The sequence below is a fragment of the Gymnodraco acuticeps genome, unplaced genomic scaffold (assembly GCF_902827175.1).
Source record: "Gymnodraco acuticeps unplaced genomic scaffold, fGymAcu1.1, whole genome shotgun sequence".
Lineage (NCBI taxonomy): Eukaryota > Metazoa > Chordata > Actinopteri > Perciformes > Bathydraconidae > Gymnodraco > Gymnodraco acuticeps.
The window spans coordinates 2,014,757-2,041,796 of NW_022992177.1; the positions used below are offsets into that span (position 1 = coordinate 2,014,757).

The following is a 27,040-nucleotide window of genomic DNA, read 5'->3' on the forward strand; positions in this document are numbered from 1 at the left end:
TTCAAGGGTACTATGACTATGCTTGCACGTCATGGTACCATAGCACCTCCAAGGCGCTAAAAATAAAACTTCAAACATCGCAAAATAAACTGGTCAGACTACTGCTTGACCTTTCATCTAGAACCCACCTCACCTCTGCCCACTTTGACAACCTAGGATGGCTTAGAGTAGACGACAGAGTACAGCTACTTGCAATGGGCCTGGTCTACAAGATCCACTACACCTCTATGGTACCCATGTACATGTCAAAATTCTTCCCAAAGGTCAAGGAATACCATGATCATAACACCAGAGGGAGCTCCACAAATCATGTGAAACCCAGATTTGGCACAAAAAAGGGGGAATACACGTTTCGCAATTATGCCACATCAAGGTGGAACGCTCTTCCCACAACTGTAAAGGAAAGTAAAACTATACTTACCTTCAAAACCTCTCTTAAAGAGCACCTTCGGGGGAGAGCATTGCAAAACTGGCCCCGGTAATGGTACAAATCTCAACCTGTCGTACAATGGACAGCTTCCCCCCCCATCTATGTATATACTTGCATTTTAGACTCTGTTACTAACTGTATATCTGTAGACTTGGTATGTCTTAAATGTCCGGTTAGGATGTATTAGAACGAAATCTAAAATGAAAATTGTAAATAAGCAATCTGTATGTAAAAAACCACCTGTATGTAAATTGTAAATAAGCCATCTGTATGTCAAATATGTCTTAAATGACATGATGAATTGGAAATGGGGGACCCTGATGTAAACAAGACGAAAGTCTTTCTCTGGTCTGCATCCCCTTAACAATTGTATGTTTTGAGCTGTACTGTACTGTACCCAATATACAAGCTGTTAATAAACTTTTCAATCAATCAATCAATCAATGAAAATGTTCAAATAGTGTATATTTTGTTCTTATTAACATCTGTGTAGTGAATTAGTTCAGTGGTAAGAAGACGATTGAAGGAAATAAGAAAAAACTTGAACAAACTCAAGTCATGTGGATACACAACATACGTTTTTTCGTTCTTTTTCTCTTTTCCTTGCTCCCTCTTTTCATAGTTGTACCCCTAATGCCTTTAAAATGATTAGAATTAGATAATCTGAGAAATGAAAGCTTTAGCGCAAGTTCAATAAGGAAGACCTAACTCGAGTCACTCACACGTCACTCTATGGCTCCCTTCCCCCCTCATTAAATACGAGGGCGTCACCCCTCAGCAGCCAATCGCTGCACATGCTAAATGCCTTAAATGCCTGCTCTTCCTCCCTGTCAGTAGTTGTCATTGCAGATGATCACACGCAACCCGCCTCCACCCCTCTCGCCTCCTGTCTCCTTCAGGACAAAGCTAAACCTTCCTCCTTCAGACCGGTCTCACCTACTCATCACCACCACCAGTGTCTAGACCCCGGGGATTTCATCGGAGCGGTGCTTTCCCTCCTGAATGATTATCCTGCAAACCGGGGCCTAATCGCCAAACACCATTACATTCTCCTGTTGTATTATCATGGCAATAATTTCATTCATATGACGTGTAAACAATAAATATGTAATTCTTACATCACGTCTCTCCGGTTTGAAGTTCGATTTCCTCTCTGATTATGTATCATTTTGCAGATGTGAATAAAGAATTTGCTTCATCTTTTGGAGTCACAAGCAAAATGAAACCCTGTGAAAAACCAATGTGTGTAGTTCAGCAAGGAAAATAAAAATGACATAATTTAGTAGCATTTTTAAAAAACAGGTTGAGTAAGAAGACTGTTTATTTAAGGATGGATGTTTCACAAGTATGAAGATGGTTCACTAGACACAAGGAAGAGACAGTCAACTAAAAAACTCACAGGTTAACTTCCTGAAAATCATTAGAGTAAGACGGTACATGAGCTTAAATTATATTCTAACACTGTTTAACAAACAATCAATCAGGGAATACATGCACCCTCCTTAGTGTTATTAACATACGACAAGTATATATACAATTTATACATCCGTAAAAAACAGCATTATGACCTCATAGAAATATTTCACAACATACCGTACATATAAAAGATTCATATGAATCGTTGTGTGATAAATTAAGAACATCTGACTTAGAGAAGCTACATTATTAAGTAGAAAAGGTGAGTTTCGATGGATAAGAAATATTAAAAACAAGTTGTATTTTCTAATCTAGAATAAAAAAAGAGAGGTATCCATCTTGTCGTGTCATATTCATAAGGAGGAGGAGGTGATGCATCGAACAAATAATAAAGAATCCCATTAAAGGCTGATGTTGCCTGTTGGCTGGACTTCTAATAAACCCCCGGGCTGTTCCGGATGCCGCAGCACAGCACCATGGTGAAGATCATCTCGAAGATCTACATGGGAAAAGGACAGAATGACTTAATTCACTAGGTTTAATCACATTGAGGGCTTCAATAGATGATTATTTTCATTAATGATGAATATGCCAATTATTTTCTGGATTCATTTATTCATCATATAATCTATAAAATGTCAGAAAATATTGAAAAAGGTCCATTCAAGTTTACACAGTCTATAAATGTCTTATCAGTCAAAAACCCAAAGATATTCAATTTAATATGATATAAAACAAAAAGTATGAAAATATCCATATTTGAGGATGAAAATATCAATTTCTGCTTTTAATATTACTTTAACGAATATCAAAACAGCAGATATTTGGATCAAACGATTGATTAGTTTAAATAATAAACTACGCCCTGATCAGAGCTGATCAAAACAGTAATGTTTCAGGGACGTTGGCCATGATCTGAGCCTTTCACACTGCAGCTGTGTGAAATATCCGTCACATGTCCACTCACCATGATAACAGCAACCACCAAGGCAGCCAGACCGATCAGGTAGAGCTTCTCTGAGAACAGCTCGATCAGCTTATAGTGACAGCTCTGGGAGGAGACAGAAATATAAAAGTTGAGCGTGACACTCTGATAAATGACAAGTGTTTACCCCTCACACTATACACACACTGTACACACACTGTACACACACTGTACACACACTGTACACACACTGTACACACACTGTACACACACTGTACACACACTGTACACACACTGTACGGGAGACCATGTAATGGAGAGCTGAGTGCTGTCAACACAATGGGCTGAATTTCAGCAGCTTGTGACCGCATGACTCTGAATAATTAATGATGTCATATGTTATCTATTAGAAACATAAATAGAAGCCAGGATTGGAAAAGGATAAAAGTCTTGCTTTGCTGCTATAGGTTGAATATAGCTCCAACTCAATACGGGGTTACATTTACCAAGAATACATAGGCAGGAAAACACCACAGGCAATGTGATGTTATCTTTTATATTACTGTAAGATTATTTACATAAAGCAAATAAAGTAGTTGTGAACAGTTGTCTTTTTAAACATTCATGTCAATACGTGTAACTGCTTAATAATAATGTCTGTATCTGTTCCAACTTTCAGCATCATATAAACATTGTTGACAATATAATTACTACTACTACTACTACTACTACTACTACTACTACTACTACTACTACATTAAAGCTTTAACAAGGTAATCAACATATTTTCCCTTTTTCAACCAACCAGCTCCTTGCTATTTCACAAAACCATAAATGTATCTCTTTCTAAAGTTGCTAATAAATAAACGTGACATTTATTTCCGGGAGGGTAGACATTCACCAATGAAAACCATTTCTGTACCAGGTATTGTGAAAATGTTTTGTGTATACCTGAGATTTCAGAAAATCTTCCTGAGTCTTTCTGGGACACAAGGTGCCGACGACTTGTTTGAACAGAGCGGTGTCGTCTCCTTTACCGCAGCAGTCGAGCTGAAGGGGAGACAAAGGAACATATAGCATGATCAAAATAATAATTTCACTTATACATGTTACAACATATCCGTAAAGTGATGTTGAGTGACGTACCGTAGAGTGGAAAACCTCCAGCACCTTGATGGCAGAGTCTTTGCTGGGAGAGCCGGAGACATCCACAGCTTTGATGTATGCAGAGTCGTAGAAATTGATCAGTTCCTTGGAGATCTGAGTTTCAGAGACAGGAAACCAAACAGAGCAGGTTCACTGGAGCGCAGAGGTGGAAAATCAATGGAAACATCAAAGATTCAGTCGAGTTTGTGTTGCTTACCGTGTCCTTGTTCATGAAACCCCACATCGCTGCAGCCACTTCACAAGCGAAGAGGATAATCAAAAAGAAGAAGAACTAAAGAAAGAAAATAAAGGGGAAAAGATTATTTATTTAAACAAAAACAACAACTTCCTGCTGGATAAAAGAGAAATACTCACAGTCCCCAACAGGCACTGAGATTCCTGAATGGCACCGTAACAACCGAGGAAGCCCACAAGCATCATCACAGCCCCCACAGCTATCAGTATGTACACACCTGGAAACACAGAAACATAATCATGTAAATAAATGTATCTCATCATGGCGGCAATGTGTCCTCAGCACCACTAGGGGGCAGCAGTGTCAGAGCAGTGTGCTGATCATTGATCCAAGTTTTGTTTGGTAATGAACTTCCTGCATGTTTTCCTTGCCTTCCCTGTAGGATGCGGTAGGATGACATGACATCATTAACATCCTGAAGCAAAACGACCCCAGGATACTGATTAAGAGCTGACTCTGCTCAGCTGTCAGGCCACGAAATGCCTTACCCACAACCCCCTCTGCTGTGACCTCTGCCCTCAAGCATTATTCTTCCCCAGGAAACAGGGGGACCCACGTGAATATACAGTCACCCACCCACGTATACACGCTCATCATGGTGTGATTAAACTGAAATAAAGAGATTCACACTCGGAGGTTGAGCGATGTTTTGGCTGTTATACATAGTGATGACAAAAATACAGTTTCCATGACAAGCTCCAGTTACAGCAGAGGTCTGGATTATGTTTACACTTAAAGGAAAACGTTCAGGGGACGGAGTCAAGGTGGAATGAAATATCTGTTGTTCTGGGAGTATGTGTTTAATTTAGAGAACACGTACGCACTTGGTGACATGAAGGAATTCATTAGTGGCTATTTATATCTAATTTTCTGCGGGTGGGAAACATGTGAAATGTGTTGTCAACTGCTGTAAAGACTGCAGACTGTTGCATATATTAAGAGACCAAATGACTAACTCCTGTGATCTTTTTCTTTTGGTGCAGTGAGGTTAGAGGTTGGCTGGTTCCGCTCCAAAAGGAATTAATACAATCAATAGCCTAACCTGCATGAATAAATTACCTGAAGGTGATGAAGTTTCAGAGCGGTTACAGTTTGCTTTGAATAATCTAATGAGGCAGCAACCTCACACCTTGAACAGTAAAACTCATTAAATGTAAAATCCCTACAGCCAGCGGTGACAGATAACCAAATGTGTTCAGATTCATGTACAAATTTGAGATGTGGACATTTTCGAGTTAGGTATTTCTTACTTCACTAGTTAATTTTCAATTTCAAGTAAAGGCCGTTATTGTTCACACAGAAATACAAAAGTGTAAAAATCAATAAAATAAAAGTAGGAAGATCAATTAAATAAACACATTATTTACAAAAATTGAGCCTTTTACAAAAATAATAATAAAAAAACAATGATTAAAGCTTATAAACTAATATCTCTCTACAATAAAACACACATGATTAAAACAGGTCTTACATTTCCTTTTGATAATGCACAGGGGTTTGGTTTTGAAAAAAATAAAATCAACATAAGCACAACAAAATTGAATTACAAAATACATTGTTAAAGATTAGATTGGTTCTAACAATGTTGGCCTCTTACATGAAAGCTAGTCGGGGCCTGTTATCTCTTATTTCCTCTCATCACTTGATATCATTTAGATAATCAATATTTCACATAAAAAAGCAGGATTGAAGAAAACTATGAATATACATTTATGTTGCAGCAGTTTCATTCCCCCAAATAACTACCGTTGCTATGACTCAAGTAAAGGATGTAGATACTTTTAGGAAGACGGTGCGGGGAGGGGTCTGTTTCTGGGTTTCTATACTTACTCACAGGTGAACGAAACACACGCAGGCTCTAAAGTATCCTGACAGAGAGCGACAGACAGGCCCGGGAAGAGATCCTGACTCCTGCTGTACCGCACACATCCCATCCTACATCTACACTCTTTCTAACTCTGTATGTCTCTAATCAACACCCCTCCTGCTTTATCCCCCTCCTCTCTTTCTCTCTCAGGTTTTGTTGTAGTGAGAAACGGCTACCAGGGCCAGTTACCCAGCAATGCGGCAAAGCAGGCATTATTTCCACTGCCTGCCATTACTATGACAACACCCTTTGAGGTTTGAAGGCCATAGGGACTTTCAGGGAGACGGGCAATCTTATTCCACTGGGGAAGTTCATTTATTTCTTGTTTCCCAGTGTAATCTCGAGGGGGAAGAGGGGGAGGTTAGGACCATCTAAAAGCACCGCTCGGACTTTTCTCATCCAGTATCTTAAACAAAGGGCCAGGAGTCTTGTTCACACTGTCAGAGAATGACACCAATGAACCAAGATGAACACAATCATTACATTTATAATGATTAAATATATAAAAAAAGGCTCCATATATGCATTTCCTGTTGACATAGTTGACTTCCTGCAGCGAATATACTCTTAGTTAAAGCTACAGTATGTCTGTAGCCCACCTTACTGTGTCTTTAAAGTTTAACCCATTGACAACTCAGACATCATTGAAGAATGTGTACTGTAAATAGTTGCTTTGTAGCAGTAACGCTTCTATCGCTTAAAGGAATAGACAAACGTTGTTATCTCTGCCAAGCACATTATGTTTTAGGCCGGATGACAGAAAAAAAAGTACAGGCCAGATTTCATGAAACTTGGTGGGATGGGCTAAGCAAGCACCAATTACATTTTGGAGCGAATCCAAAACACATGACAGATACTTGAATTATTTCTGATTTTCTAAACATTGCAAGATATGGGTGTTGTTGCTGCATTCATGTGGTTTGTGGAAAAGTTAACTACTGAATGGGAACAAGTCAGAACAACAACCAAACATTTACTTTAAGCTGATTTAATTTATTTTAATGACGGCAAGTAGTGACAAAATGTCCAACCAGCTACCGACATATTACTCAGAAACTATGACAAATGGTGACACATTTATCATACAAGAACATCTTCTTTGTGTCAACGTTGTTTTACTTTTAAGGTTTAAAGTACAAACATGAGAGTGGAATACTACTCGTAAATGTCTTGTCAGTAAAGCGAATAAGCACATTTTCATAAATATGAACATTTTCTTTAGATACGAGGTAAAGTACTTCAAGTTAAAGAGTAGGAATCAGTTGAAGTGTCAGTTGATGAAAAGAAAGGGAAACAAGTTTTATTTTCAGAAGAAATGAGAGAGAATCAGAGCTCAAAAAGACCCAGTGTACAGCTGTTTGAATTGTAATATAAAGCTTTTTTACTGATACATTAAGCTAACGAGGCAACATATAACTTTAAAACCCCAAACGTCTTTATTGCCATTTCCATGTGGGAGATGTTCGAGATGTCATGTTTGGATTAAGCTTGTTCCAGTATCTGTGAGACTTCAGAGTAATGTTTTGCTTTTGTGTACAAAGACACACAACATTTTTCTGTCAAACTGTTTCCTCACAGTTGGTGCATGCATCCTTCTAGTTTAGCACTTTGGGCTATGAAATATTGCAGAAAAGTCCTTCAGGTCGAGGCTCTGCATTATACATACAGTGTAAGGTACTGAAAGAGCATGTGTAACAACATCTGTCAGCCTTTCTGCAGCTCCTAGAGTTTGAGAGGCTGGAGCCCTAACCCCACCAGACTCCTGACAACTGCCACCGATTTCAGCCGCTGGTTAAGAGGTGGGAGTATGTGTATTTTCAGCCTTACATAAATACCACTTTGGTGTGCCAGTGTGCTAAAAACATCCACTCCAAACTCTAATTTGAAGGGTAATGTGCAGATGTACAAGGTTATTTTAATTATTCAAGGGCGTATGTTCAAGGGAGGGTTACAAAAAAAAAGAAACAGTCCCTTGATCTTGCCTGGGTGGGCCTCTCTTGCCGCCCTGCCTTTAAAATCACGAGTGTGCTATTCCTCTATAAAAAGCACGGGCTCGCATTCGCTCTGTATACTTACTGAGGGGTAAGTATGGGAGTGCAGCAGGAGCCCAAATGTAAATTAATGGGCTCACTAGAGTTCACCACCACAACACACCGAGATGAGGGACCTTTGATATGTTCAAATCACAACGTGTATTGCAGGTTTTAGGGCCAGAGTCTGGCAGCAAAGGAAACATGATGATGATTTATGACTTTAGTACATGATGTGAGCCAAAATCTGAGGCACAAATCCCTGAATTAGTTTATAAAGAAATACAAAACTTCTTAGAATTCCTCAGGTTCAGATAGTTTAAAGTGCGAGCGACAGTAGGCACATAAAGGCTTTGTTTATGCACCAGAGCCCACGTCTCAACATCTGTCTGAGACATCTGGCCCTCTCTCAAGAAAGGAGTTTGAAGCTGAAGTCATAAACATGTTTTTTTATCTGAGTTAGAGAACATCACCTACAGTATGCAGTGATCGGAGGGACAGCTGAGTAAAAACACTGAGGTGATTTAGTCTTGACTCTTAAGTCACGCTGCGGATCGACGCAGGTCCTGTTTCCTAGTCTTCTCTCAGACGTCACACCACTGTTACTATTTCTGGACTGGATCCAGCTGAGCGTGAAAGACAGGTATTTTCTGTCAATTAGGTAAATTGCATCACTCTGGTAACAGTGAGCTTCCTGACGACAAGGAACAAGGACATAATGACCAAGGACCTTGCAAGGAAGCATATCTAGTGTCTCACAGAGGACACACGCTTCTGAGGAAATAGGAAAGAAGTAGGAAGGTGACCAGGCAAGTCACAGGAGGCTGCATATAGTAGCCCTGAAGTAAGGACTTGAATCCAGTAATGTTAGGAGGAGTTTACATGTATGGCATTATGTTAATGTACTGTTGACTGTTATATTTTAAAATACATTGTTTATTTCTTTGCACCCTGTTTGTTTCTCTAACCTGGTACTCCACTCAGTGAACATTTACAATTGAAGTGGTAAATATGAACAGCTTTCCCAACATTAAAAAGGAATAAAGTAATGGACGGTTGAATGTTGATGTGAGGGTGAAAAGAAAAACTTCTTCTTGTGTTTGTGATGCGTTTCTCGGGGTGTTGAATACTCACTGATGTAGAAGGTGCCCGGAGCCTGTTGGCCTTCAAACTGTAGGATGAGGAGGTTGCTGGTCTGACTGTCATGGCGGAGCCACAGGGCCACTGCTAAGATCACACCTCCGGCCAGCTGTCCCAAAGAGAGAGAAGGTTTTAATTGATTTTCTTTCATGTTTCTTCACTTTGATATTCAAGAGAGACGTTAGCATGAATATTAAAACCAACCTGTAGTTATCCATTTTTCAGACTTGAAAAGAAGACCCATCAAGAGAGAACGTACAAGGCCTGACTCTCCTAAGATCAAATGAGTATTCAAACCTTTCTGCTAAAGTTTCTCTGTTCAGCAGTGAACTGTCCTCTAGTAATGAGAGGACATCCTGAAACCTGGCTGACCTACAGCACAGACCACGTCAGCACCACATTGTTCAAACCAACTCAAGAACTGTGTTGTTCAACTTTATCCCTCTTGATCTCTCCTCTACTTCACATCCATTAAGGCAGAAACATCCTGATAAACTGTTATCTTGTAAAAGCTGATGGAGCATAACTACTGAAGGATCAGGGCCATATATTGTTCACATGCTGTCGATTTCTTCTATGTTTATATCAAGACACATCTGCACATTTATTCTGCACTCCATTGTTCTCAAAGAAACAGGAAACTCAATCCTCAGACATGAAAAATAGCAAAACAAGGAAGAGAGGGCTCATGGTTTTCACAATGACAGGCACAGCGGCAAAACCAACAGAGGAAACACTCCATCAAGTGCGGCATGTCCAGGATATGGTGACTTGTCTAAAAAAAGACGACTGTTCTGTACGGGCAAACTCAAATGGAAATTCACAAACAAGTGATCCATTCAGTGGGTAGAGGGTGAAGTTAACATCTGCAGGAAGTCTGATATGATGTAACGAAGTGTAAAATACAAACATGCATTAGGAACAACTGTGACAAGTCCCTTGTTGGTGAAATAACCTTTTAGAAAACAAATCTCAGATCAGTCTGGATGGTCAAAACAACAAATAAAAAATACACCAATGCAGGAGGCGTTTCCTGAGCTCTTTAAAAGCTTCAAAGGCACTAAATAAGTCTGGTGACCAGGTAGGAACAAAGGAAATGACAAGAGGAAAAACAGCCGCCCCCCTCCCCCAGAAGCCCTTTTAGTCCTGTTCAATCTCCCTCTTCACATGTTTAATCTGAGGAGAACAAGACTTAGTTAAAAAACAAGAAACGGTCCAATATTGAAGGAAGTTTAGTTCAGTGTTTCATCGGAAACAACTTCAGAAATCAGTATTTGGAGTGTTTCAATAATATGGACACAAGTTAATTAACTGAAACGATTGATCTAAGAGTTAATGTGATGAAAAGAACAGTTTTATCCCAGCAGTGACAGACTGAAGCCCAACCAATGTGAAGTGCTGCTCTCAGCCATCCTGCCCTGCCGCTCGGTCATGCAGAAAATAAGTGTTGATGAAGAGCGTTACCACTCCAGCCTGGACAAGGTTTGTGCTGTGCCTCTCTGATGCTGAATGTCACATCAGCATAATTAGTACAGCAGGGAAGGAAACTCTCCAGAATGTATCATTTATTAACCTTGAACTCTGAGCTTAACAGACTATTAGCCTTAACAGGGAGAACAGAACAAGGTAAAAGAAAGCAACTCAGACAATAAAAGAACAAAGTATAATAGCAAATCCAAAGTAAAATATGTTCAACTCACCCAGAAAATAAAGTTAAAGAAAAATAACATGTATTTGATGCATTTTGTGCAGCCCGCCACAACCATGTTGCCAGTTTTTACCAACTCGTCCTTTTGCAAATCAAACACACTGTGAGGTCAGTCTACTGTCCCGGATCACACAGTCTCTCTCTCTGCCAGACTTTATTCAGGCCGGCTGGGTATAAGCGCCTCTGTGTTGCTAACTCCTCCTTTATAATGAAGATTGAAAACCGAGACCGGGAACTGCCCACCGAGAGAAGAGGACAGGAGGAGAAGAAGGCAGAGGGAACAACACTGAGAGCCCTACTTTGTTCCTCTGCAACTTTACAAATGGGTTATGATGAGAATAGGACAAAACCTCTCTTGACTCTCATGGGGGAAATGAGTGGACAGAAAGAAAGGAAGGAAGTGAAATCCACAGTCCATTTTAATTATTAAACCAGTTTTAAAAGACAAAATCGACATCAAATATGTATAGAAATAAGACATCTTGGCACAGGATTTTATTTCATAAGAAAAATCTGATGTAATGACTCATGTTACAAAAAACATTCAAATGTTGTCCCCTTATGGTTATGGAGTGGTGGATAGAAACAAAGTACATTTACTCAAGTAAAGCATCATTTTGAGGTACTTGTAGTTTACCTGAGTATTTTCAGGTTATATTATTTTACTTCTTCTCAACTACATTTTAGAAGCCAATATTGAACTTTTTACTACACTAAGTTTATTTGAAAGGTTTTACCTTTTAGGTTTAAATTATTAGCTAATAAAAAAACTAAATCAATTATTAAATAAACTTTGACTTTATAGGTTAAGATATCCAGCAGCAGTATACATTATTCAAATGAGCTCTACCTTTACCAGATGTGAGAAAAAAAACAACAATAATAATGGGGTAACTCGATATATTTAGATTCTGAAATTGGCCATAAGAAGCACTTTGATTTTTGCTACTTTAAATTTGCTTTGATGCTGATACTTTTTAACTAAGTAAAAAGAGTAAGATTTTGAGAGCAGAAATTTTACTTGTAACAAATTACTTTTCAATGTAGTATTGCTACTTTTACTAAGTTACAAATCTGAGTAATTCTTCCATCACTTTGCTTGTGTTTCATATTTTTTATTTAACAGGCATACAAAAGGGGAGTATTATTACTAAGTGACTAAGGGCGCCCTCTGCTGGCACTTTAAACACAGGTGGAGGCTAACGATTACAAGCTACAGACCAGGCAACACAAAAGAGTTGTGCAAAAACAAAAATAATTGTCTCAACTTTTTGCTTCAAAATATTTCCACAGTTGGTACAGCGATCTGCACATGAAGACTTTCAACACGGGTCTGCATCGCACATCCATAAATCACGGAGCTATAAGGAGACATTATGATCAGACTCTTTTTGATGGTATATGGGCGGATCTGCGCGTGCATGGCTCCAGGGTCACACCTTCTCCAACCAGCTGTGCATGCGATAAGTCCCTCCTGACTGTGACAGACGCCCATCGACCATAACCCTCTGAGCGACGACGTTAAGTGAGAAAAATTGGGCAGCGATGAAACCTGCAACAGCTTTAATTTGAGGACTTGACAGCGGGTTTTAACAAACGCAGGGTCCACTGGGCATGCTCCATGTGATCTGAGAGGAGAGCTGGGCACGGTGTGAATAAACAGGCAGTTTGGGCGTTTTTGAGGAGGCTTGTCGTCCTCTCATCTCTGACTCTCATTTTTTGTTTAACCACGCAGCACAGAAAGCAGCGTTTGCCTCCCTTCAGGCTGTGGGTGTCTTTTTCTTCATCAGCAGTGCATGGAGGAAAGGGAAAGTTCCTGATCTGGGGAGCATCTTTGTGCTGAGACAAAGAGCTGTGTCGTTACTGAGCGTCGGTGTGAAGGAGGTGAGTCTGTAGGCAGCAACAGAGGAGGCTGTGAAGGCGCTGTCCGCTCAGCACCACCGTAGTCACCTTGCTGTGAAAGTCACAACGAAGCTCAGCAGTGATCTGATCAATTACTGCAACGTGGGGAGTGCAATGAGCTGGATGTGTTCTGCTGGCGGGGGGGAGATGTGTCAGCGTTAGCGCTTTTATCTCGACATCTTGGATTTACAGACTATGTGACGTCCATTCTTAGGCTACTGTCGTTGGCTGCAATGATTTTTGGATTTGATATCCTCCAGTGAGTCCGGCAGCTATAAGCGTCTGAAGTTGCATGACAGACCTGTAGAAACCACAGGGTTTAGAGTGGATGTAGCCAGGTGCGTGTCAAGCAGCCACGATTTCTTTATTAGTTGGTGAGAAACGACAGGTTGTTCTGAGCCTCATTTATGTAATAGTTCCCATCAGTGAGATCCCTGTGGTGCATAGTTTCACTCCTAGACTTACCTTTGCGATGAAGGGAACTTATTGGAGAAATGCCTAAGGGACGCAATGGGCCTGAGCGACGACAAGGATCGCATTGTGATAAACGTGGGAGGGATCAGACATCAGACATACCGCAGCACCCTGCGCACCCTACCTGGCACTACATTATCCCAGTTAGCCGAGCCTGATGCCCCTAACCACTTTGATTATGATGCCAAGATCGACGAATTTTTCTTCGACCGCCACCCTGGCGTGTTTGCACATATCCTTAATTATTACAGGACAGGTAAACTGCACTGCCCGGCTGATGTCTGCGGGCCCCTCTATGAGGAGGAGCTGGCTTTCTGGGGCATTGATGAGACAGACGTGGAGCCATGCTGCTGGATGAACTATCGCCAGCATCGGGAGGCAGAGGAGGCCCTTGATAGTTTCGGCGGGGGGGGCCTGTTGGACCTGGTGAACGATGACGCGGAGCCAGATCTGGAGCATGGCGAGGAGGATGTGGATGAAATGACAAGGAGGCTAGCGCAGGGAGACACTCACGATCACCGGAGTGGAAGCCTGTGGAGCCGGTGGCAGAGACACGTCTGGGCTCTGTTTGAGGACCCTTACTCCTCTAAATATGCAAGGGTGAGTTGCTTTTAAGTAGTTTTTCTGCAAAGATCTGAAACTTCAGGAGTTGTCATGGGAACATTCTGTGCTAAAACAAAAACGCAAATGTCATAACTTTCAAAGTTGCATTACGAGAACAATTCAGTTGTAATTAGGGGAGCAACTTAAGTAGGCCTATGTAAATTATCGATGTATCTGGTCATTTTCGAAATGAATTGTTTGGTGTAAAAAGTCAGACAATGATGAAAAGTGTGCTTCCCAGTTTATCAAAGTCCAAGGTGCTGACTTCAAATGTTTTGTTTCAACAGAATTCAAATATATTCACTTAAATATTATATTCACCAAACGAAATCAGTAATTGTCGATATTTGAGAAGCTAAAGCTTTTTAATGACATTTTCAATGAAAAATCAATTGTGAAAAAATGTAGGCTAGTTGGGGATTACTTTTAGTCGACTAATGGTTGCAGCCCTAGTGTATTTGACTGCCTTTGTCTTTTGATTGTGACACAAAGATGGATGGCTATAGGAGGTTTAAAGAGGTTTTTGATGACCTTGAGATTCTCAGACCTTGAGATTACAGAGAGGGAGGGGCGTGAAAATCAACCAAAGAGCTTATTATGTCAAAATCATTTACATGCAAATCATGACTCCCTCCTCCTCAATTTCACAGGGCTAAAGAATGATTGTGGATGTCATCAGTTTTTGGATTGATATGTTCAGGACAATCCCAGGCTGCATATATGTGGTTAAATAGGTTAGATTCAAACCATTTGGCACCATCAGGATTTTAGTATACCTCCAGACAAAAATTGGGTTGGTCAATGTTATGGGCACTTTTCCATCTGGGTGTAATGCCTGTGCATGGTGACAATTAAATGACTTTACCATGGAGCTATATCAGAGTCATAAGTTTTGATCATTAAAAAAAAAAATTATTTTCAGTTTTTATCCTGAACTTTGAAAATACAATGATGTATTCAAAATAAAAATAACTATTTGAAATAATTGTTCAGGTTGAATATTGTTTTTTATTCAGTTCAGCAATTTTTTGGAATAAAATATTTATTTTCATATTTCACTTTTATACATATTATGATATTTGAAATCCTTGTTTTTTTCACTTTCAGATCTTTTTTTTTCGCTTTCAAACTTTTGTCCCTGATGTTGCTTGGGGGGCGGGGCTTACCAAAGAGTAGTTTGGCATCCTGAGTGACAGGCTTCCTTCCCTCTGTCATGTTGCCTTCATGGATGTTAGGTAGCGCGAGAAATATAACTCAACACATTCTATACACAATACTCCCGTGATTGGTGGTAAACAAAACTGATACCTGCGTCAAAGTTCCGTTAAGCGTGCTGTTGAGCATCGTCAGAATCAGAATACCTTTATAGTCCCACAGAGGGGAAATGTACGTTGTTACAGCAGAAAAAGAGCCACTGACAGCTTAATGTTACATAGCCTATGTTACAGATATACATGCATAAAAAAGTATTAAAGTAAAAAAAAAAGTTATAGCCTATAATACAAAATATAAAATAAAAAGTTATACAATTTACAAAATACACATCCTGTAACAGTTCTGAGGATTAAGCAGCCAGGTATATATTGCAGTTTTAACGGCATATATTTAAGCAATATCTCACGACAGGCCGTGGTATATGCTCATTATATCACAGCTAAGGGGCGTGGTTCAACCCCACTGTGATATAATGAGCATATATCACGGCCTGAGCTATTGCCAGGGCCGTCCCTCCCTACAGGCCGATCATACAGACTGCATGGGGCCTCACCTTGTGGAGGGTGCCTCAACTGAGCAGAAAATGCGGCACGCTTATGCGGCGCAATTAGTGTGGCGCTGCACGGTTTCGCCACTGCGAGGCTCCACTAGCACCAAGAAAGTCTGAAAGCGAAAAAAGATCTGAAGGCGGAAAAAAAATTTGAAACCTGAAAAAACAAGAGTTGAAACCAGGTGTCAACAAGCCACAAGTGGGACAGAGAGTATGTTTGTGCGCAGTGGCGTTTTTATATGTACAAAACTGGTGGGGCAATAACAACTTCGATGTGTAGGGGGGGGGGGGGGGCCTTGAATGAAGACCACGGAGCAACACCGTCAGCGCATACATTTACGTACACAGCGTGGGGATGTCTTATTGTAACGCACCTTAATACATGGAGTAAAGGGCACCATCACAAAGCAATACTTAGCAATAACAACACCCGTAATGCTTCAGCATTAAAACACCATAGACTGTAAATATAAGGAAAACACAGATACTCATCACCGAGGTCACAATATCAATCGATCCAGCAGAGCAATAGCCTATAGGCAAAAGACAGAAGATCAACAAAATATATGACATAAAATTAACTGACACTAGGTGGGGGCTATGTATTGAACTCAATGGCGAGAGAAAGATTATTTTTCGATCCCGTTTGAATTGTGACATGAATATATGATGTTTGTCAATTTAAAAGATAATTTTGCAAGTAAAAAAAAAACAATTGTCGTAAAACTGTGAAGTAACACTTTTTTGTGTGAAACCGCTTATTGAACTACATCTCTGGTCTCGCACAACACGCCACCAACACCAAGCTGGCCATCACGTTAGCACATTTCACCTCTTTCTTTCAGAATGAGGCGAAAAGTATTAAACGAGGAGAAAATCACTACAAGTCTGGGCATGTTGAGAGTATAAACACAAAAAGGGAGTTAGTCGGTTCCGTAAGAGCCGAGGTGAGTGTGAAACTAGTGTAATGTGTAACGTTAATGTCAGCTAGCTAACATTAGCTAACCAGGTACACTCCTGTGTTTTGTTTGAGCAACTGGTTTTCTCGTTAAGAACTGCGTGATCGCTGTGTATGCTGTGGATAACATTAGTGTTGGCAAGGACAAGGTACACAGAAAACTAGTTTCTAAAACAAAACACGAGAGTGTACCTTGTTAGCTAATGTTAGCTAGCTGACATTAACATTACACATGTTTAACACTCACAGAAACCTTGTACATCCGGTCCCACATGCTGGCTCATACGGAACCGACTAACTCCCCTTTTGTGTAATAGCAGCTCTCAACATGCCCAGATGTGTAATGATTTCCACCTCCTTTAATACTTTTCACCTCATTCTGGTGTTGGTGACGTGTATTGTACGAGACCAGAGATGTAGTTCATTGAGCGGTTTCACACACAAATAAGTGTAACTTCACAGTTTGGCGACAAACTGTGACTTTTTTTACTTGGAAATGATTTTTTAAGATTGACAAACAATCCAAACACAATTCAAACGGGATCGAAACATAACTTTTCTCTCGCCATTGACTTCAATACATACTTTTTCCGAAATAAGGTCCACCGGAAAGGGAGGGACTTCAAAATATGTATAAAAGTGAAATACGAAAATAAATATTTTATTCAAAAGAATTGCTGAACTGAATCAAAATAATATTCAACCTGAAAAAACATTTCAAATACTTATTTTCATTTTGAATACATCATTGTATTTTTCAAAGTTCAGGAAAAAACTTGAACTTTCAAATACATTTTTTTGAATGATCAAAACGTATGACCCTGATATAGCTCCATACTTTACACCTTCTGACTTTTTGTTTGTTTTTTAGGCCACTGCCCCCTACAAAGACCGCTATGCTGCCTGCTGGTTTAACAGATGTAGCACTGATATGTGTAATTAGTTACTGGGCCCCATCCAGCAGCACTGTATTGACATGTTCTCACTAAAGAAAGCATTAGTGAAAGCAGTAAAATCAACACACACACTTTTTCAGTGTGCATGCAGGGACATTTCCCGAAGCTGAATACTCCCCTGATGTGTTCCACATTTAGCAGTGAGCAATACAAAGCAGAGCGAAGATTGACAGAGCTCCACCAAGACAGGCAAGAAGATTAATTATAAGTGAGCCCAGAGTTAATCACATAGTCTATTCACAGTGGATACATCAGTGGAAAACCCTTTCCCTGCATATCACAGTAGGCCAGTGGGTTACCGGCAACAGTGAGAATTATCCAATAAGACGCAAACAAATCCTCCGCCTGTCACCCTCCCTCCAGGCCACACTGTTGCTATCTGTCACAAAGAGACATCATTTACTGGAAGAGGCGATCTCGTAAGATGCACGTTTGTTTAACAGTTTGAAGAGCGGGATGTTCAGAGCCAGTCAGGTGTCAGGAGGCTCGACATATACGAGGCTTTATCACACTGCTGGCAGCAAGGGTGATGTTTGTTTTCCAGTTCCGCTGCTACTTGATGTAAATAGGCTGGAAAAATAAAATACCAAGAGCACTAATCTATTATTTCTTTCTAAATGTCATGTTGACCTATTTAAATAGCTTGATTCGTCAGTCTAAAAACAAAATAGATTCAGTTTACAGTCATTGAAAACTAGTAGACCAACAATAATTATTAATTTAGAAGGTAGAGACAGTTGATTTTGGGGCATTTTCGCAACTATTATCAAAGTTGTTGCCAATTAATGTTTTGTGCAATTACAAAACAATTAACGCTCAATGGATTATCATATCAAATCTTCTGTCAGTATACAAAACATTTCTGTTAATGCTGTATTGATAAGGCATTGGCAGGGCTATATTAAATCAATAGGAAAGGAGCTGTGTTATTAACCTTTTGATGTGACTTAGTCAAACTTATTTAGGAGTATGATCTATTTATTTACATTTAGATAGATTAGTTGACAATAAATCTGCAACTTTTATGGGCTATGCAAAGTTACCCACTTTGCTCAGCTGGTAATATAGCCATTGATTTAGTTACATGTAGTTTTCCAATGTGGTTGAATTTGATTGTATTATAGTCTAGAACGTGTTATTTTGGACAGTACATGTTATAGAGGGGGTGGAAAAAACAACAATATTATGCAATCCAATAAAACACTAGATACACTGTACTCATGGCTCTTTCTCTCTCACTGTACCAACACAAATGGAATATCTTTAACTCGATAAAGGAACAGCTTAAAAAATATATATGTATCCGATTGCATTGAAATGTTAAATGTCCACATTATCTATCTGCACTGTATGTTTAAAAGTCGGACATTTTGTATCAAATTCAAAGAGGATTTAACGAGTCATTCACATGCCATACTCTAAATTGCAACAAGTCTCCTTCTCGGTCTAAACTGCGTCCTCTTTGCTCAGCATGAGTCGTCTCTCTGAACAGTGAGGACAGCCCTGCTGACAGAACAGAAGTCTGCTAACACACAGCCTCCCTGCAGACCACCATGCAAACACGGATGGGAAGCAGACATTCTTAAGCAGCAGTGATTTCCTCAGCACAATGCGATGAATGGCCAGTGATGAGATGTTATGATGAGGCCTGTTTTATATCTGGTGCTGCCTGCCTGCCTTGCTAAAACGCTGTGAATGGACTTGACTAAGACGCTGTGCTTCCTTTGCTCAGTGGAATTCATGTTAGACGTCCTTGGGCACAGACAACAAACCTCCTGATAATAATCCTCCCTGCTATTAACAAGGCAGTGCATTAGTTTGAGCAGAATCGTCCTTCTCTTATGAAGACATCTTCATGCATCTAAAAGCTGATATTGATCAAATTGTTTTATTTAAAAGGATAATTAATAAGCTCAATTGACCTCCGATTATGATATCCCAATACTTCTGATCATATACCTTGGAATCAATATTGCCACAATATTGTAGGGTTGACTGTTGGTGCTTTCACAAAATAATTACCCAATCATTTATGGATAAACGCGAAAATATGCAAGGTGGATGTATTGACCTAGTTGGTAAAGACCAATAATAGAACAGCTAAAACAGTCTGGTAAATTCTGAAAATAACATAACTTAACTTTAAAACAAGGAAGAGATACTTTTGCGATATTACAATATCATAATATCATAATTTCAAAGACGATACCTCGTCTCAAATCACGATTTTGATATATATCTGTATGTTGCCAGCCCTATAAGCCCTACGTTTTTTTTACATTACAACTTCAGCAAACACAGTTAAAGCAGTGCAGTTTGAGGAGCAGGATAACATGAGGGTAGCAATCAATACCCAGGAGAGAATACTGTATCTGTTACACCCATGTAGTTTGCATCAGACATATCAGAGCCTAAATATGATGAAATGTGATCATCCAATCAATACATAATGAAAGCTAAAGTACACGTTTTCCATTGAGGGAAATTTCTCATACACGGTTCTCATCAGCTCAGCAAGCCTCTTAGCTCACCACATGTCCCAAGAGTTGATCACCCGGATTGTATGACCTTGTGTAGGGAAAACCTTCTGTAATGAAGGGAAGAGCCCCAGCTAAATGTTTTCATGTGGGTTAATGTCCTGTCTCCTCCTGCTGCTGCTGCTGCTGGCTCTTTGTAATTCTAATGTGGCAACCCCTTGAAAATGCCATGACCTTGAGGTACAGCAGATGGATGAGAAGCAAGAGCATGCATTGATTGTCCATTTTACAATGACATTTCTCAATCAACACGCATAGAGTCGCAAAGAGAGGGAGTGGGGATTGAGAGAGTGTTTCGATGTGGCAGTCACTGTCAGACCGCATTGTCTCTGATAATAGATTGAATTGCATTGTGTTGTGCTAAGAATGGCTGCAAGGCGTTCAGCTTGATTACATTGCATGAATTACTGTGCTCCTCTGTCCTTCTTCCCCCTCCCTACCTTCTTCCTCTTACCTCCCCTCTATCTCTCCCCCATGTCCTGCTCAGTGGGTGGCACTGGCCTCGCTCTTCTTTATTCTGGTGTCCATCACCACCTTCTGTCTGGAGACCCACGAGGCCTTCAACGCCATCATCAACCGCACAGAGGAGGAGGTGGTGGACAACGTGACAGTGGTGCGCACATACCAGGAGACTGAGACTGCGCTCTACCTCACCTACATCGAAGGCGTCTGTGTGGTGTGGTTCACTTTTGAATTTCTAATGAGAATAACTTTCTGCCCAAATAAATGTGACTTCATTCGGAACGCCCTGAACATCATCGACTTTGTGGCCATCCTGCCCTTCTACCTGGAGGTCGGCCTCAGCGGGCTCTCCTCCCAGGCAGCTAAGGACGTGCTAGGTTTCCTGAGAGTTGTCAGATTCGTTCGGATCCTGCGTATCTTCAAGCTGACACGTCACTTTGTAGGACTGAGGGTGCTGGGCCACACGTTGAGAGCCAGCACCAACGAGTTCCTGCTCCTCATCATCTTCCTCGCCCTCGGTGTCCTCATCTTTGCTACCATGATCTACTACGCTGAACGGATTGGAGCTAACCCCAACGACCCTCGAGCCAGTGAGCACACGCACTTCAAGAACATCCCGATCGGATTCTGGTGGGCTGTGGTGACCATGACGACCCTCGGCTATGGCGATATGTACCCTCAGACGACCTCCGGTATGCTGGTCGGAGCCCTGTGCGCCTTGTCGGGCGTGCTGACCATCGCCATGCCCGTCCCTGTGATTGTCAACAACTTTGGAATGTATTACTCTCTGGCCATGGCAAAACAGAAACTACCAAAGAAGAAGAACCGGCATATCCGTGCCCCACAACCAGGTTCTCCAAACTTCTGTAAGTCAAGTGTCAGCTCCCTACAACCGAGCCCAATACCCCATGACGACGTTTTCGAGATAAAGTTTCAAGGTAAGAAAACATATAATTATGCATTCTGTGTTGTCTCATCACTCCTCTTGATGCAGCCACATTACCACTCAGCTGTTTCATTGTTTAGCATTTATCCCATGCTTCAATCAGCTGATGATTCAAGCATGAGATTAAACAAATGAGTTTCCCACAGAAAACTATTAATAAAATATGTGATGAAAACAAGTTTTACCTTGGATAGAGAATAGAGAGATTGAGGCAGACCGTGAGTAATCTTATTAATACATTGATTCACTCCTCCTGTCGTTAAAGACTAACTAAGGGTCTGTAATCACCATGTACTTGTAATGTCAAGAACATGCAAGTAGACGCAGGAGTCACTTGAATTACTCTTGAATTCCTCAAGATAAATTGACCTTTGATACAAATTATGCTAAAAAAACATATAAAACCAGAAGAGTGCTCAGAAGAATGCAGTCATCCACCAAGGCCAATCTTGCAATGTTAACGAAAATGAAAGATAATTTGCCCCATGATTCGGATCTGCTCTGATATTGAATGGGTTGTTCCTTTGCCAGTTTCATATAAATCAGGCGAGTATCTTTTCACTATTTCTTGCTAAGAAACAAATAAATAAAATGAAAACACAGCCTCATGGTGAACAGCAGAGAGGCAAACATTAGACAACAGCTGTTCTGTATGTAGTAGTAGTAGTCACGTATTCCAACCTGATTTTTCTTCTTAAATTGTTTTCTTCTAAGATTCAAAGTTGAATGGAGAGGCAGCTAACGCAGCGCTGGCTAATGAAGATTGCCCTCATATAGACCAGGCCACATCTCCGGAGGAAATCTTCAGCCCCAGCGAGAGGGAGCGGCCCTGCTTCTTGGTCACCACTGCTGAACGCCCCAACCACACAGGGGGCAGAGTGAGGAGGGGTACGTACAGTAACAGCCAATCACAGGCCCCTGTAAGACACTGACACCCTGTAGACCGTAGACAGGAAACGCTCATTGCTGAGTGTTACACCTCAGTTTTCCACAGGCACACACACACACAAACACAACAACAAACCTCTTATTACACGCTTTCACAGCAGCTGCTTCTCTTCTATCATCCCTTTGGGAACTGTATATTCAGTGTCACACTAACATCTGTTAAGGCCAAGCACAATCATCAGAAATGTCAATAGTATTTGTCCACATCTACATATTATATTTTTTGATAACATGCATAATGTAATACCCCTATTTATTTACAAGTAAGAAAGCTATTTTCGAGATTTATACGATTTAGAATGTGTTGTGTTATAAGACAGTATTTATGTCTTACGTGAGTGCCATGTATGTAAATGTATTTAATGATAAATATCCATGCAGGATCCTGAATTATGAGTACATTGCTCTTGACCATAACGGTGCATGAAGTGTCTTGCTGATGGGTGCTATCAGTATGGTGAAGGAGCACAACACAAATAGATATTGTCAAATGTTATTATTTATGTTATTAAAAGCCACTTTCTAATTTACGTTTTAATACTTGGGTTAAACCCTTTGTACTTAATGTAATATTGCTAATCTTCAAAAACATTCCTCTCTCACTCACGTGAGTCCAACCAGCACATCAATAGTACATGGCGTGCGGTTTGAAATTCTACCTGTAGCTGAGAATACAGTCTGTTATGGTGTTATACTCCGATCCATTCCAGTACCACCCGGTGCATGCTGTACTCCTGATGCTCTCAATGCATGGAGAATAATAATCTGTCGCAAGTCTGTGTTGACCTGTTTCTTTGGAGACAAAAACAAGAAAGCAACAGGTGTAGTATAACCAGTGAGGAGCAACCAAAACAGTGTCATGGATTCAGTGCTGAAGTGTACTCAGAACGTTCTCTGTTTTTCAACTAAAGGTTATGAAAAGCCTTGGAGCCTTAACAGCATGTCTGGCATGAGCGGGGACGCCTCTGGAGTGTCCTCAGTGTCCGCCCTGCCCTGCAGCCCACCCTGTCTAATGCAGCACTCACATTCTCCCATCCCATCCATTATGTAGCATGGTTGAGTAGCAGACACAATGACATTGGAAGGCCAGTCAACACTCCTCCTTATCTTACCTGTCACATTTTGCTTTTACACTTGCCTTCACTCTTGTTTTTTTCCATTTTTATTTCATTATTTTTCTGGAAAACTGTACCTTAACTGTGTCTAATACTCAGCGTTCCCAAGTGTTCTCCTTGGGTGTGTCATCCTATCCTAGACTAGAAAACATTGGCACATGCCACTCTGCATGGGTCACCTCACTTGTAGACAAAGCACTGTTCTACTTCTACCACAGGCTACACTCTTTCCCTGTGTTTACATCATTGCCTGTTGCTCTGTTGCTTTTGATCTCACTCTTTTGCCAATAACTTTTATCATCTGCTTTTTACAACTTTGTGAAAGAGTCTTTCATAAGATGTAACCCATGCTAATAATATGCTGGACATTAACAATACATGGCTCTGAAACATATCCAAAAGATCCCACTGCCAGCTGTTAAGGGACCTTCTCTTAAGTGCTTTGTACGTTGCAAAGTAGAGACGTTATCATTCTGAAAGTGCAAACCAGACAAAGCTCAATGTTATCCGCGAAAAGAAACAGTCAAAATGATGCTCATGGTGTCCAATGCAATATGGAGATGATGACGATTCCTATCATAGTAGTGAAGAATAAGTTTAATGTTAACAGAACTTTTGTTCATTTGCATGAACTGCATGAGAAATTATGTTCAACAAGAAGCTAACTGTATCGCAGTACCTGCAAGAAAAAAAAAAGCTTTTTTCTTTCAAAGGCTTCTAAAGCTTTGTCATTTGTTATGCATTTTGAGACAGCTTTACAAGAGACTCAGTCATAGCAGAGATTTTTATGTAGCTGCCATTCTTTGCCTTTCCCTAAATTCATATTTTTTTGCATTTATTTGGCTGGGGCCTCCAACTAAACTAGCATAATTTGACTTGAACAATCTGTTATAAAGCCAACAAATGCTGTTATGAGCATAAATAGTTTTTATACAAATATAGGTAGTTATTAGTTTTTAAACAGTATCCGTAGTCTGCAGCAACTTCTATTACTGCTGTGATGCCTAAATTAAGGCATTTAAAACAATGGTGCCTTTATACCTGGTGAGGCAAAGTAAAAGTGAGTTATTATTGACATGATGTAACATAAGTCCTCTCAGTGTAGCATCAATACACTTTATATCATGCTCATAACAGTGTAAGGTAAGCTTTATTTACAAGGTGCACTTTTTACACCATCCTCGTACCTTAAATCACAGTAAACTGGTTATTATCGTAACACAACTCCACAAACACTAGGATTTAACCCTAAGGGGTAAACAAGAATAAATAAATAAATGAAAATACTAATTTTATATTCCTCATATCAAGATGTTTGTATGATAAAGCACAAATTGTTTACAAAAAAAGGGACAAAGCTGTTCTACAGAGCAAAAATATATCGAGTTACAAGATGACACACTGGCTTCGGCAGTATCTATTTCTATTGCTTTACAACGGCAATACTGTTTTTGTCCCAAAATAAGTATGCACAATTATTTTAGGGCACTTTAAAAGAAAACATTATCAGAAGTGTTCGTTTCTAGAAGAAGATATAAGTACTGCAACTCATTTAAGTCTTGTTTTTATTCTGAGAGAGCAGAGTTTTACTTTTTGAGTCATGTCTCTTGTGGTAATTAATGGACGTTATATATTTAAGAAAAAAAAACCTTGTGAAGATTTGATGTGAAGATGGAGAGGAATTCTATTCTCATGCAATTCAAGTGGGGGAAAAAAGTACAATGCGACAGCATGGGATGTGGGTCTACTTGGGGAAAGGTACATGCATGTATTTTCCATTTATGCAACAGAAAAGTATTAAAATAAAATATGTAAATATAAGTCCTTGCATGAAATAAATTTTATACACAACTAGCGCTTAGACTCCGTTTTTATTCACCAGCACATGCATACTGTACATACATCTTTCCTTTCCCACTGGCTTACAGCTAGTACTTTGAACTGTTGTTCGACCCTCTGTTTACCTGTGTCGGGGTCAAAGAGAGTGTACAAAAACGAGGGGACTGTGAGAGCATGACGCAACGTTTACAAACGCATGACAATGACCGAACTACTGTACATCAACGTGTAACACGCAGCATGACCGGGCATGTTTATTAACCGACTCAAGAGTGTGACCTCTGCACACAAACAGTACACCGTTGTCTGATGCCTTGGCTAAGCATGGGAAAAACATGGTAAACCGGACGTTTACCATGAGGAACTAACGGAGCACATTTTCTTTACTCTCCAAGCTAGTGTCATGTCTCGCCTCTCGCAGAGGTATTCATCATCGCCATCATTTCCACCATTATACATAATTTGTGTAATAATTTATTTATGTTATTGTTTTTTATATGTTTATAGAGACCCAGCGACAGCACCGGAGCAGACAACCAACAGAGTCAGTTTGTGTTATGAACCATGGTGTCCCAACCACTATGTGTATGACCCATAATGGCCGATCACCCACCTGATAGTGCTGTAGCATTGTTGTGTGTATTACTTAGTCTTTTTAAATGGGTGTGACAGTGACAACCTGTACATCACAAAACTCAGCATAGATGTAGCACTGAGGAAGTTTTGTTGTCAAGCCTTATGTAGCTCAGTATCTTTGACTGGTTACTGTGTTGTAATTTGTGTGCCTATTTTCGGTTTGTGCCTGTGCTGTAAATACGCTTTTTTGTGTGCTAAAGTTGTGTGTACCAATGTTTTTGAGTGATCATCAAATATCTGTGTGCTTCTTCTGTTGAAAGAAAAAAAAAATGTTGCTCCGATTTTACTCACCCAGCAAAAAAACACAAAAAACACGTGTCATGTCAGCCAGACAAAACAGTAGAAAACCAATCGTTAACTTTGCACTGTCATCATCACATCTTTGTAGACTTTTGCACTAGTACACTTTTAACAATCCTTTGATATGTTTTGCGGCATCAAAGAGATCACATTCACAAAAGAGGTCCTACTTTAAACACCACCACTCTTACCTTGTATTTAAGAGGCATTCAAATGGCAAAGTGTGCAGTTAGGAATGGGTAATGAATTGCTTAGTTTATCAGAACGTATAAAGGGTTATCAGAAAGGAATAATGTATTTTTAACATTCATTAAACGTTGATATATTTTCATATATAGCTACACTTTGATTAACAAAGATAGCTCATATGTAAATTACATGAACTCATATATCTCAGCTCAGACATTCATTACATGTAGTTCATTTGAATATTAATTGACAATCATGTAGAATTGGTTTTATATTTTTTATGCACACATGCAAATTGGTTAGTATGAAATGCAAACCAATGCCAGAACATTACACACATACTGGACAAGTGCCTCTGTTATGCAAATTCTTCTAACTGTTCACCATGTTGAATTAATGTATATTTAATTTGACATTACTCACCAGCCATTGAAAACACACATCAGTTCAGTACTCAACAAGCACTAAGATACAATACGTACTCCCATACGC

General features: G+C 40.0%; 2 protein-coding genes across 3 annotated transcripts; one reads left to right on the forward strand and one right to left on the reverse strand.

Moving 5' to 3' along the window:
- Positions 1 to 1,718: 1,718 nt before the first annotated feature.
- On the reverse strand, positions 1,719 to 11,232 carry LOC117538814 (CD81 antigen-like). The gene is made up of 8 exons (XM_034204719.1): positions 10,911 to 11,232; positions 9,205 to 9,319; positions 4,293 to 4,390; positions 4,135 to 4,209; positions 3,918 to 4,031; positions 3,723 to 3,821; positions 2,814 to 2,897; positions 1,719 to 2,345 (listed from the first exon to the last, which is right to left on the reverse strand). The coding sequence occupies exons 1-8, from the start codon at positions 10,974 to 10,976 to the stop codon at positions 2,280 to 2,282; spliced, it is 717 nt and encodes a 238-aa protein (XP_034060610.1). The 5' UTR covers positions 10,977 to 11,232; the 3' UTR covers positions 1,719 to 2,279.
- A 1,113-nt stretch (positions 11,233 to 12,345) lies between these two features.
- Positions 12,346 to 26,601, forward strand: kcnc1b (potassium voltage-gated channel, Shaw-related subfamily, member 1b). Of its 2 annotated transcripts, none has more exons than XM_034204693.1 (4): positions 12,346 to 13,894; positions 20,601 to 21,513; positions 22,236 to 22,409; positions 25,931 to 26,601. In XM_034204693.1, the coding sequence occupies exons 1-4, from the start codon at positions 13,331 to 13,333 to the stop codon at positions 26,038 to 26,040; spliced, it is 1,761 nt and encodes a 586-aa protein (XP_034060584.1). In that variant the 5' UTR covers positions 12,346 to 13,330; the 3' UTR covers positions 26,041 to 26,601. The 2 variants fall into 2 exon arrangements, with proteins under 2 accessions (XP_034060584.1, XP_034060583.1); XM_034204692.1 differs by lacking the exon at positions 25,931 to 26,601 and adding an exon at positions 23,381 to 25,438.
- The last annotated feature ends 439 nt before the right edge of the window (positions 26,602 to 27,040 follow it).